Source organism: Pistacia vera, unplaced genomic scaffold, assembly GCF_008641045.1.
Source record: "Pistacia vera cultivar Batoury unplaced genomic scaffold, PisVer_v2 Contig22, whole genome shotgun sequence".
NCBI lineage: Eukaryota > Viridiplantae > Streptophyta > Magnoliopsida > Sapindales > Anacardiaceae > Pistacia > Pistacia vera.
The window spans coordinates 966,260-977,123 of record NW_022196024.1 but is presented as its reverse complement, the minus strand read 5'-3'; the positions used below and the strand labels follow the sequence as shown (position 1 = coordinate 977,123).

At 37.3% G+C, this 10,864-nt stretch overlaps 3 protein-coding genes across 3 annotated transcripts; all 3 read left to right on the top strand.

Moving 5' to 3' along the window:
• Nucleotides 1-3,197: 3,197 nt before the first annotated feature.
• Nucleotides 3,198-4,939, top strand: LOC116130380 (protein TRI1-like). Its single transcript, XM_031416122.1, has 3 exons — nucleotides 3,198-3,352; nucleotides 3,401-3,580; nucleotides 4,694-4,939. Exons 1-3 carry the CDS (start codon nucleotides 3,278-3,280, stop codon nucleotides 4,817-4,819), a joined length of 381 nt encoding a protein of 126 aa, XP_031271982.1. The 5' UTR covers nucleotides 3,198-3,277; the 3' UTR covers nucleotides 4,820-4,939.
• A 628-nt stretch (nucleotides 4,940-5,567) lies between these two features.
• On the top strand, nucleotides 5,568-8,673 carry LOC116130374 (F-box protein SKIP31-like). Its single transcript, XM_031416118.1, has 9 exons — nucleotides 5,568-5,849; nucleotides 5,920-6,090; nucleotides 6,192-6,265; nucleotides 6,365-6,440; nucleotides 6,933-7,043; nucleotides 7,351-7,525; nucleotides 7,638-7,756; nucleotides 8,429-8,483; nucleotides 8,597-8,673. The coding sequence occupies exons 1-9, from the start codon at nucleotides 5,757-5,759 to the stop codon at nucleotides 8,671-8,673; spliced, it is 951 nt and encodes a 316-aa protein (XP_031271978.1). The 5' UTR covers nucleotides 5,568-5,756.
• A 1,632-nt stretch (nucleotides 8,674-10,305) lies between these two features.
• LOC116130373 (glycine-rich protein A3) lies at nucleotides 10,306-10,804 on the top strand. Its single transcript, XM_031416117.1, has 2 exons — nucleotides 10,306-10,534; nucleotides 10,629-10,804. The coding sequence occupies exons 1-2, from the start codon at nucleotides 10,306-10,308 to the stop codon at nucleotides 10,802-10,804; spliced, it is 405 nt and encodes a 134-aa protein (XP_031271977.1).
• Nucleotides 10,805-10,864: the final 60 nt, after the last annotated feature.

Below are 10,864 nucleotides of genomic sequence, written 5' to 3'. Positions count from 1 at the left end.
TAGTTTGTGGATCTTTTTGTTTTATATAATCAACTATGTTTATACAGCCAACAGAGTCGTCCAAGAACTCTTGAAAACCTATGACCAAACGATCAGAAAGCGGCATAGGGCCTATCCGTGTTCTTTACTCAGTTTTTCACCACTAGTACTGGTTCTCGATTTTTTTGCTGAATCGAGCATAGTGTTTGGATCCTTTTTTTGTTTTTGATATAATCAATACTATGTTTTATATCAGCCACAGAATCTGATCTCGTTGAAAACTGATGGCAAAACGAGTAGAACCACCATAGGGCCTAAGACCCGTTTTTAACTCAGTTTTTTTCAGCCATATAATGGGTCTCGATTTTGGCTGAATCGAGGCACTATTATTGATCTTTTTGTTTTTGATTATAATCATACTATGTTATACAGCCAACAGAATCGATCTCGGTTGAAAAACCTGATACAAAACGGCAGAAGCCGCAGAGGTCCCTATACGCCGTTTTACTCATTTTTCTGCCACCAGTAATGGGTCTCTATTTTGGCTGAATCGAGCACTAGTTTTGGATCTTTTGTTTTTGATATAATCAATACGATGTTTTATACAGCCAACACATCGACTCGTGAAAACCTGATGACAAAATACGAGCAGAAGCGCATAGGGCCTATACTCCGTTTTACTCTTTTTTTCAGCCACTAGTAATGTGTCCTCCTTTTTGGCTTAAGCGAGCACTAGTTTTTGGATCTTTTGTTTTTGATATAATCATCTATGTTTAGAGAGCCAACAGAGTCGATCTCGTTGACAACCTGATGAACACAACGGAGCAGAAAGCCGCATAGGGCCATAAAAAAGAAAAGAAAAAAGTGACAAAAAAAAAAAAATATACTCACTGTCAGGCACTATCGAAGTAATTGCTAGAAAAACCAATTCCGACTTGTGCGTTCTCCAGAGTCAACCACCACCTGCAATAGTATATGGTGCTCTCTTTCTTGATAGTGCCACCACAATGACCTCATACTTTCCCATCAAAAGCAATCATCAACAGCCAATACCTTTCTCATGTTTACAAAACCCCTTATAGCAGCACCGTAAGCAACAAAAAAAATATTTAAACCTCATATTGTTGTCCCACTTCAAAGCCGTCTTGCTACCCTGGTTTGTCAACTCAAGCATAGAACGGTATGCTTCTACTACTGCGTACCTATGCTCTTGCGTGCCTTTCACAAATCTTGTGCATGTTGTCTCCCTTTCTAGCATTTCCAGTAACTAACATCGCTTCCCAACTCTGTGAGCACAAGTCTTTGAATGTCCTTAGAAGATGGACATTTCCTTTCAACAAACTGACTTTTGACAAATTGTCCAATAACATCAGCAGAGGCTTGTTGATGCTCGCTTGAAATATGTCTCAACCCACATGTGTGCTCACGAGTATATGTGCTAACAATAAATTTTTCGGACTCCACCAACCTTCACAATAAACCTGCCACTTGCACTTTCAGTCATGATATGCAACCGTCACTACTGATGAATTAAACTTTTTGGTGATGAATTCAAAATTACCTCTTACGGTAACAAGTTTTAGCTTCCTCACTACTTCCTCCTTGTTGTCAAATAAATAACCTACGCATAAGTCTGATCCATCAATAAAAACGTGAGGTGATTCACTACTACCCACAGTTGCCACCTCTGAACCTATATAAATGACCATATTGTTCTCTTCCTCACAAACTATACCTTCTGCATAATCTGTATTTATAGGAATCATTGTATCTGCGGAAACATGTATGGGTTCCTCCTCGTCCACATTGTAGGAATCAACCTCTTCTACAATGTCCCCCTCACCACCCAAGTCACCGTCTAATCTTGATTTTTCAACAAAGAAATCAATGCCCTTGTAGTTAAAATTAAAACCTGCATTCTCCCCACCCAAATCACCGCTTACTCTTGAACCAACTTCCAAAGCTTTATCCACAACCGAAACCGTTAAAATCAGCCTCGAATCATTATCGCCCACATCAAGCATAAATAACTTCACATGTTTATCAGACATTAATACAATAGGGGGTACCTTAAAATTTGCAGGAGCTCTAGTTAAAACATTCTTCACAACTATATCACTATGTGAGCAACTCAACCCACCTCTTCTAATGATTTCTTCAAACAACTCATCAAAACTAACTTCTGTACTCACAGCAATCGCTTTAACTTGTTCGCTCTTCCCAATCCACTTCCAGCAACTTTCTTCCTCCACCCACTCACCAAAATATTCAACACCCAAAACCACTTGTCCCATGTCTAATAATAGCCAAGTACCTATAATGCAAGAAAACAAAAATTATTAACCGATATATTAAGGGTTAACAGATTTTAAAAAGCATCTTCAAAGTCACTTAATCTATGTGGTGTATTGTTTAAGCGATCTTGTATAAATAAGTTTGATCATTTAAGCGATCTTATGTCATATACTTGATCACTTAAGTGATCTGCCATCTGCTGCATTATACTAGATATATCAGATCGCTTAAGCGATTCACAAGATTACTTAAGTGATCCATCAGATCTAAAACACATTTTCAGTCATCTCCACTTACAATCGGTGCTACCACCCCCAGCTACCCACAATGCAAGAAAATATTTAACAAAATTCACTCATTTGAACTTGCATTATATCAAACACAATCCAACAACCTAAATAAACAACTAAATCAAAATCATAACCTAAACCTAATCCATCATTAAATCTTTGTAAATCGAAATTTAAAATGTAAAGAGGAGATATACATACCTGAACGAAATGTTAGGATGAGAAGGAGACGGATCTTTGGCGAATAAGATGTTAATGAAAGAGGAAGAAAAAAGTGTTAATGGCAGAGGAAGAAGAAGATGTAGACGAAGATGTAGATGAAGCTTAGAAGAAACATCAATAGCAGGAGGTGCGTTAATGGCAAGAGGAAGAAGAAGAATGTGTTTGGGTTTGTTTGCAAGAATTTTGGCTTTTTGGAAAGATATTATAATTTTTAAAAGATTACACAGTACTTAATTAATCCTAATTAACCATTAATTATGTTTAATTAACCTTGGTCGATGAAAAATATGTTGAAAATGCAGCACGCCTGAATGGTGCGAAGGGTAAGAAAGTCTTTTTCAGCTCAAAATTTTCATAACTTGCGGGGTATATATGGCTTTATGTAGAGTCATTTGTCATTTGTGAAACAAAACCCTTGCCTTTTGTCTTTCCCAGTTCTAGGGTTTTTAGTGGAGTCAGTGAGGTATTTGCAGGCAAAAGAAGAGAGTGAAATGGCAGCAACAACAATGTGCAACAGGGTATTTGGAGGATGCAGGGCACTGATGGCAGCAGCCAAGTCATCTTCATCAGCAGCAGCCAAGTCATCTCCGTCAGCAGCAGCCAAGTCATCTCCGTCAGCAGCAGCCAAGTCATCTCCGTCAGCAGCAGCTGTTGGCTCGGAGAAACCCAAAAAGGGGATTATGAAACCGGTTTCTGTATCTCCACAACTAGGAAGGTTTATTGGAGCCAACGAAGCTTCTCGTGTTGATGTTGTCAAGAAAGTCTGGCAACATGTCAAACTCCACAACCTCCAGGTGCTTCCTAAGTTTTCGCCTTTATCAAATATTTTGATCATACATTGCTACATCATTTGCTGTTTCGCTTGTTTAGCATGTTATATAATAACCAAGTTGAGTTTTCGTCCACTGAAGTTTGTTGAATAAATAAAGGAACTCTTTTTTGGAATGTTAAAAAGCAGGATTCTTGAGAAAATATATGAACTTTTTTTTTTATGGTGATTTAGAGATCTAAAGCTGAAGAGTAAAAACTCAATGCTTAGTTCAAAAGTAAAAGAATAATAAAATTTATGGTCAATGGAGCCGGGTTGCTTAATAATTGTTTTCCCTCAATGATAAGGCTAGTACTTGTAATGTTTTTTTTTGTTTTTTTTTAAGAAAGATTTTTTTCTTTTATTTAATGCTTGGTTATAGTCAGAACACCATGTAGAGTATAAGTATATAGCTAATAGTTCTTAATGATCATAGTTGTCTTTCTTTTCCCGTGGTGGGAATCTAAAAATCCTTGGTGAGGTTATTTAATCAGTCTATCGAATGTGCATGTTTTATAGTTGTTCTTCATTCCACAACTATCTTAAGGCAAATAATAAAGTGCTAATTATATATTGAAATATAAAATTAACAATGAAGAGGGATTCATACCTTGTCCTTCTTGTTTTTAAAATTTCCCCTGAACATTAACTTTGGTCAGTTATATTTCTCAAGACTGTAGCAAGACATATAGGATTTAAACCTTATATTAACTTTAGAGGGGATCCTTTTAATTTATGTTTGTGCCTAGGGCCCAGACCATGGTTTAACCAAATAAGTTGGGGAATCTATCATTATATTTTAACTTCCCCTTCTATGGTTATGGTCCTAATATTTCTTTTCTTTGCTAACCAACAATTGTGGATAAAACAAGTGGTTTGAGTTAATGTTATTGTTGAAGTTGACTCTCCCATGTTTTGACCGATTGTGTGTGATATTTTAGGATCTAACAATCTATTATAATCAAAATTTATATGAAAAAAGAACGCAGTTTTTACACAATCATGAAATTAGGAAACTAGCATGCCTACCATTTTTGTTTTGTCATTTGTAATGTTTTGTAGAATGCTGTACATGACATTATGCTCTGATGTTTTGTAGAATCCTGCAAATAAGAGGGAGATTCGTTGTGATGAGAAATTGAAGAGTATTTTCAACGGAAGAGACACCGTTGGCTTCCTGGAGATTGCCAAATTGCTATCCCAGCATTTTGTGAAATCTGCCTGATGCTGTTCTTTCAAATCAGTTTATCTGGGTTGTGGTTTGGTTTTGGATGTACCCTGTAGTTTAGACTTATGAACCCTTAAACTTAAATCGTAGATTTAGCACAAGGCCAGAAACCCATGTTCATTCAGCTATTGAGATGTGATACGGAAAAGGTTTCAAATAGATGTGTCAAGACATCTGATTTTCACTATGGTAGTATCTTGGGTTTGGTTACAGTGAAGATGGATGTAATTTGAACGATTAGTTTCTAAACTGGTTATGAATTGTTAGATTCATTTTCATATTGTGCTTCTTTCTGCTTTAAGTTTGATATAAAATGGTGTTTATATGCATGTATGCTTCAAACCAGGATTGATAACCAGCACCATTAAAAGAAGAAGAAAAAATGCTTACCGAAGGGAAGAAGACTAGATGCAAGACATCTGTTTTAACTTGATTTGTTTATATAAATGTTACTAATATTTGTGAAATTGCAGAAAAAGGGGAATCTTGAATGATTCACAAGAACAGAGACCATTGCATTTTCTACAAAGAATTTCTGTGATATCAAAGCTATCGAAATTTCAATTATAATTATATAATCTCATTGGTAAGCCAAGATATTTAGAAGTGGAACGACAGATCTCTTAATAATATATGGTGTAGACTACTTGTCGGTTTTAGTTTTTACACTTAAATTACCAGATAACCTATGAATATGTGGGCTCGTGGAGTTAGTAAAGTTTTCCGTAGAGTACGGGTAGGCCCATTAGGGAAGTGGCGTGTCATCTAGACCGTCCATCTATCTCTGTTAGCTTATCCTCGTATGATCATGCAAGGGTTCTGTTTGGTTTTCACCTCCCAAAATAAAAAATTAAATAAATAACTAAAATTCCGGCCACCACCACCAGCATCGTCCGATCAGATTCTGGTTTCCTCCGTCTCCGATCTTCCATCCATGACGTTGTCAGACGATGAAGACGCGTCCTTAGCTGAGTTTCTCGAATCTGAAGTCCTCTGTGAAGCCTACGATGCCGACGCCGATACCGAGGTTCTACTCGTTTTAGCAATAACAATATCGTTTTCTCTTATACCATATTAATGCTTTGTTTGTAAAATAGAAAGAGAGGAAATTGAAGGAGGATGAAGAAGAGCCAAAGAAGAAGAAATTGCGTGTAGAGGAAGGTTCAAGCTCAGGTTCAGGTGCAGATCCGGCGAGAATTGCGAGTGGAATTTTGAGCAAGATTCCTCCCGAACTATTTCCCCACATACTCAAATTTCTCTCTTCTGAGGTTGTATATATCAAAAAATTTGAGGTTGATTTTGATCATTTTTCAGAACGTTGTCTTTTTTATCTTTAGAATGTAAAAGTTGTGTTTTTTTCTTATGGCAGGACCTTGTATCGTGTTCACTGGTTTGTAGATTCCTTAATTATGCTGCTTCTGATGAGTCTCTGTGGCGTCGCCTGTGAGTTTCAGTTGATTTTCTGCGTATTCATGCTTTGTATGTAAAGTGAAGATGTGGTCATGATTAAATCCGTGCTTATTTTTGTTTTTGTTTGGGCAGATACTGTATGAGATGGGGTCTGTTGCCGCCTAATAAGAGTTTGCGAGTTTGTGCTTGGAAAAAGCTTTACATTCAGGTTTCTTTTCTTTTTTATTTTACTCTATTTTTATTATTCTGTTGTAAGTTAGCATAAGGATTATGAATCATTGCACTTCAAGATTGGTTATTTGCATAAAAGTTTATAAGGGCAAACATGTTCATATTGGTGTCTGCATATAAGAAGAAATGTGCCATTTTTTAAACTTATGAAGTGCTCTTACTAGTAGGGAAATGTGATTTTTATGGAAGTACTATAAATTATTCCTTTATTTTTCTTAATGGTAAGAGTTGAGCTCTAAACTTTGTTATTGTGGTTACATCCTAACCAGTTTTACTAAAAGGGAACATCTATAGTTTTGGGCTTAGATTTCCTTGACATTACATTTCTAAGTGTGTTTGGAAGTTGGATTTTTTTTTTTCAAGATATTCTTGGCTGGTCTATACCACATTGAATTCTTCATTGAAGATTAAAAAATTGTTAAAGCTGTGTAGACATTAGTCTTTGAGCAAACAATTCTTCATGTTGCAGCGAGATGAGGAAGATATGGTTGAATTTGTTAGAAATTGCTCAGCTGAGTTTAAGGAGTACTATATGCAAATGCAAGTAGCAAAGAGAAGTCAAGCACCTCTTCCTTCACAGGTAACATGTGATACTATGGCTTGAGCATCAACATTCTTTCTCATCAAAATTAAGTTGATAATGAAAAACATAGAGAATAATAATGACATTGGTTATCAAAAAATAATTTGCATAGTAATTATTAAGGAAGAAAAAAGTAAAGAGATTTTTATATCACCTCTTTTGGTACCGTAAGTTGTGTGCTTTTATGAAAACACAAATTCCCAGAGAATTTGTTTCTGGCACATTATTTGCTTGAGTTCACATGTGATATTCTCTTATTGCAGTTTATGTTCAGGCCTTATTTGCTTTTTATTGTGATGTGAAGGTGAAGGATGACAGGATAATTCTTGACAAGACAGTTGGTGATCAAGTTTCTATCTGGAAAAGCAGTCGGGGCCTGACTGATAACATGATTACTGACCATGCTTGTTCTGGAGAAACGTGTAGTTACCACCAAATTGGCAATGTATTTGTCTGTGAGAAGACTGGCTATGTTCATGGTAGGAAACACTCTGTTAACAGCATCGACCGTTTTCATCTGCATGCATGATAATGCTTACTACTTACTTTTGGAGATTTTAATGTTTCAATTTTGTCTTCCCTTTGCTCCAGTCTGTGATGATACATGCAGAGAGGTCATTTTGGACCCCAACGATTTGCTTATGGTCTGTAAAATTTCTGGGCGCTGTTTTGAAAATTTGATGTCACAAGCTGAAACAGAGTCAGATTCTGTGAGTATAAGTTTTCTGCATCTTCATTTGTTTGCTAGAATTTTGAACCATGAAAGACTAAATGGGGATAAGTTCACTGTGTGAACTAAATTTTAATTAGTTAATCTGGCTCCTACACTGTTGCTCAGGACTCGTAATTTACCTATGGATAATACCTTTTTCTGAAGTTCTCTGGGCACATAACATTCTGGGATAAACAAAGCCTGAATATATGGGCTTTCTCTGACCTGTAAATAGAGCAAAAATCCATATTGGTGCTACACTTTTTTAGGGGCATAATTTGAATGGGGAATGTTGGTTTTTCCAAGTTGTGTGAAGATGTACGTGCATGTATAGAGAGCTGCTTTTGGAAATTTATAAGAACAGTGAGAAGACATGCTTATTCTTGTCTTGAATGCCCAATATGATGGTTTTCCTCCTTGGTTCAGTCTCTCCTCTAAATAAATTTATGTGCAACATGCTAAACATGCACTTCTGCCTGGCCATCAAAAGAGGAGGAAAAAAAAAAAAAAATACTCTTTCGGCTTTATAGCATTTATGTCATCATGCATCTACTGCAAACACTTATAGGACCCAATTTAATGATCATCCATTACATAGGTTAGATTAGTGGTGTTTTTTATCCTGTAATTTTCTCTGATTTATTCCCCTAAATTTTCTGTCAAATTTTAGGAACAAGGTGGTGTGGCAGATGAAGCAGAGCCTTTCATGGGATCTGGCCGATTTGGTAGTAGAAGTTACTCCTATCTTGTTATCTTATAGTTTTTTTCCTTGATTTAGCGTCCTTTTTTTTTTGGTAAATATTGCTATACATCTCATTTTCTGATGTATGTATGCCAGCTCGAGCTTATACATTGGGATACAATTGTGATGATGAGAAAGAGCTGGAAGCTGCTTTGAGGTTTTGCCCGATTTAAATTACAGTTTCCTTGGGGATGTATGTATTGATCTGGTATTATAGAGCTGGTGACAAATTTCACACAACTACCTTGTTAAATATTTAAGCTTTCTCACTTTTACCGGTTGTAAGAATTAATTACTTAGTGTTAGGTAACTTAAATTATGTTTCATGTTGATCTATCTCTTCTTTTTATAGCCATTTTATATAAAAATTGCTCCCATACAAACCCTCCGGTTGGCTTGCTCTTAGCTGGCAAGACTCTCAGAAAACCTGGGATCTTGTGGAGTATGGGATGTGGCTAACTTTGTTAGGTAAATAAAATGTAACTCGTCGGCGTCGGTATTCTAGGCCAGATCTCATCGATGCCAGCGTCGAAAACCCTCCCCATCACCAAGGAATTACTCCCCTTTTCCTCTCGCCTAAAACCCATCTCACCCCACGCCTGTTAGCCTCGTTAATCGTCAGAAAAATCTCATTGTTGCTGTTGCCAGTTTTGTTCGATTTTCGGTTGATTTACTCACCGGAAATCAACTCTGTTACTACCATTGCAGTCACCGGCAATTTATATTCAAAAGCTCTAACATTTCGGCCGTCAATTGTTCGTTGATCATCCTCCCGAATCCTAGAGTTTTGGGTGAATAGGAAAAATATAAAGTTGACCCGTTGAAGCTTTCGGGTCTCGGTTGAACCGGCCGGGCCAGGCCGGGCCAGGCTGGGTTTTAAAACAATGCCCAAGAATGCATGGATGGGTTTAGTATTTATTTAGCACCTTGAGAAACAGTTAAGACTTGCCTCACATGGAAACCAAAAGATGAACCTAGCATTGGAGTCTTGTTTTTAAGTTGAGTATATGAGAGCATATTATCATGTAATCGTGATCGTTGGTCGGTATCAGAAGTTTTGTTGTTGCAAAAGATTTTCGTTCTTGAGCTATACTATAGGTATAGGGTTCATCTTGTGCAAGTTTTCATTATCATTATTGTGGCCGGGAATCATTTGTGGGTTGTCATAAAAATGAAGTAATAAGACTGCACAAAAATTTGACATCTAATTAAAAGTTGGAAACCAAACCATGCGTATTTTAAGAATCCATTCGTCGGTTTGTTTTTCAGAAAATGAATAAATAAAATCTTCATTAATGAAAGGTGAATGTAAATGAAGCCAATTGGGAGATAAGAGGCTTATACTTCCATTACCATGACTTTTTCATCCCTGTCATAAAGAATGCAAAGGGAAGATACACATAGGATGATTTTACCATTTTACATTAATTTCAATCTAAGCATAGTAAACTTTCTGATCGGAAGTCTCGGACAAGGCCCTGCTGAACAAATAAACCAAGGAATAGCTCTACTTGAGGCCAACTTGCACGCGTCCTCGTCGGCGCCACTCTGCATCTTCAGACCCTTCATTTACGCTTTAAACCTACACCTGGAACCCTATTATCCCATTATATATAATCACTATATAGATATCCATGTTGCATGCATAAGCTTCTTCTCTCTTTAACTCTTTCACATTAATTCACGCATTTCATTCGGTATATCTCTTTGTTTATTCTCTAGTTTATCATAAAAATGTTTAATCATTTCCGTCCTAATGATCACTGATATTATTGTACAAACAGTTATTTGGTGATCAGAAGAAGATGGAAGGCGATGGTAATAAGCCGGATCAGACTGATAGGTCGTTGTTTCATCATGGACCTGGTCATGGCGCTCCTGCTCCAGGATATGGTGCCCCTGCTTATGGTGCTCCCGGTGGATATGCTCATCATCCAGGGCAGTACTCACCTGCGCCGGGAGCTTATCCACCTGCTGCTGTACCTCCACAAGGTTATCCACCAGCAGGCTATCCTCCTGCTGGCTACCCACCAGGTATACCATTTGCATTGCATGTTTAATTTATATGAATATTAATTTGCAGATGATGAGATAGATATATGCATGGGGTGGTGATGAATGAATGCAGGTCCAGCTGGTACAGGTGAGGCGGCGGCAGGAGCAGCTACGTATGGGCATGCAGGGTACGGTCACCATGGGAACCATGGAAAGTTCGAACATGGTAAGCATGGACCTGGTCATGGAGCTGGCCACGGGCCTGGGCATGGAATGCACCATGGAGGGAAGTTCAAGAAGCACAAGTGAATGTGAAAGAAAGCTAGTGTTGGTCATGGATCTTATTAATTAAATCAACAATGGAAGACG

Excerpts from the sequence above, each read along its gene's own strand:
- LOC116130380 (XM_031416122.1), top strand. The coding sequence starts at position 3,278 with ATGGCAGCAACAACAATGTGCAACAGGGTATTTGGAGGATGCAGGGCA. Across the intron at positions 3,353-3,400 it reads CAGCAGCCAAGTCATCTTCA|TCAGCAGCAGCCAAGTCATC; the intron begins TCAGCAGCAGCC and ends AAGTCATCTCCG. Across the intron at positions 3,581-4,693 it reads TCAAACTCCACAACCTCCAG|AATCCTGCAAATAAGAGGGA; the intron begins GTGCTTCCTAAG and ends GATGTTTTGTAG.
- LOC116130374 (XM_031416118.1), top strand. The coding sequence starts at position 5,757 with ATGACGTTGTCAGACGATGAAGACGCGTCCTTAGCTGAGTTTCTCGAA. Across the intron at positions 6,266-6,364 it reads GAGTCTCTGTGGCGTCGCCT|ATACTGTATGAGATGGGGTC; the intron begins GTGAGTTTCAGT and ends TTGTTTGGGCAG. Across the intron at positions 6,441-6,932 it reads GGAAAAAGCTTTACATTCAG|CGAGATGAGGAAGATATGGT; the intron begins GTTTCTTTTCTT and ends TTCATGTTGCAG.
- LOC116130373 (XM_031416117.1), top strand. The coding sequence starts at position 10,306 with ATGGAAGGCGATGGTAATAAGCCGGATCAGACTGATAGGTCGTTGTTT. Across the intron at positions 10,535-10,628 it reads TCCTGCTGGCTACCCACCAG|GTCCAGCTGGTACAGGTGAG; the intron begins GTATACCATTTG and ends GAATGAATGCAG.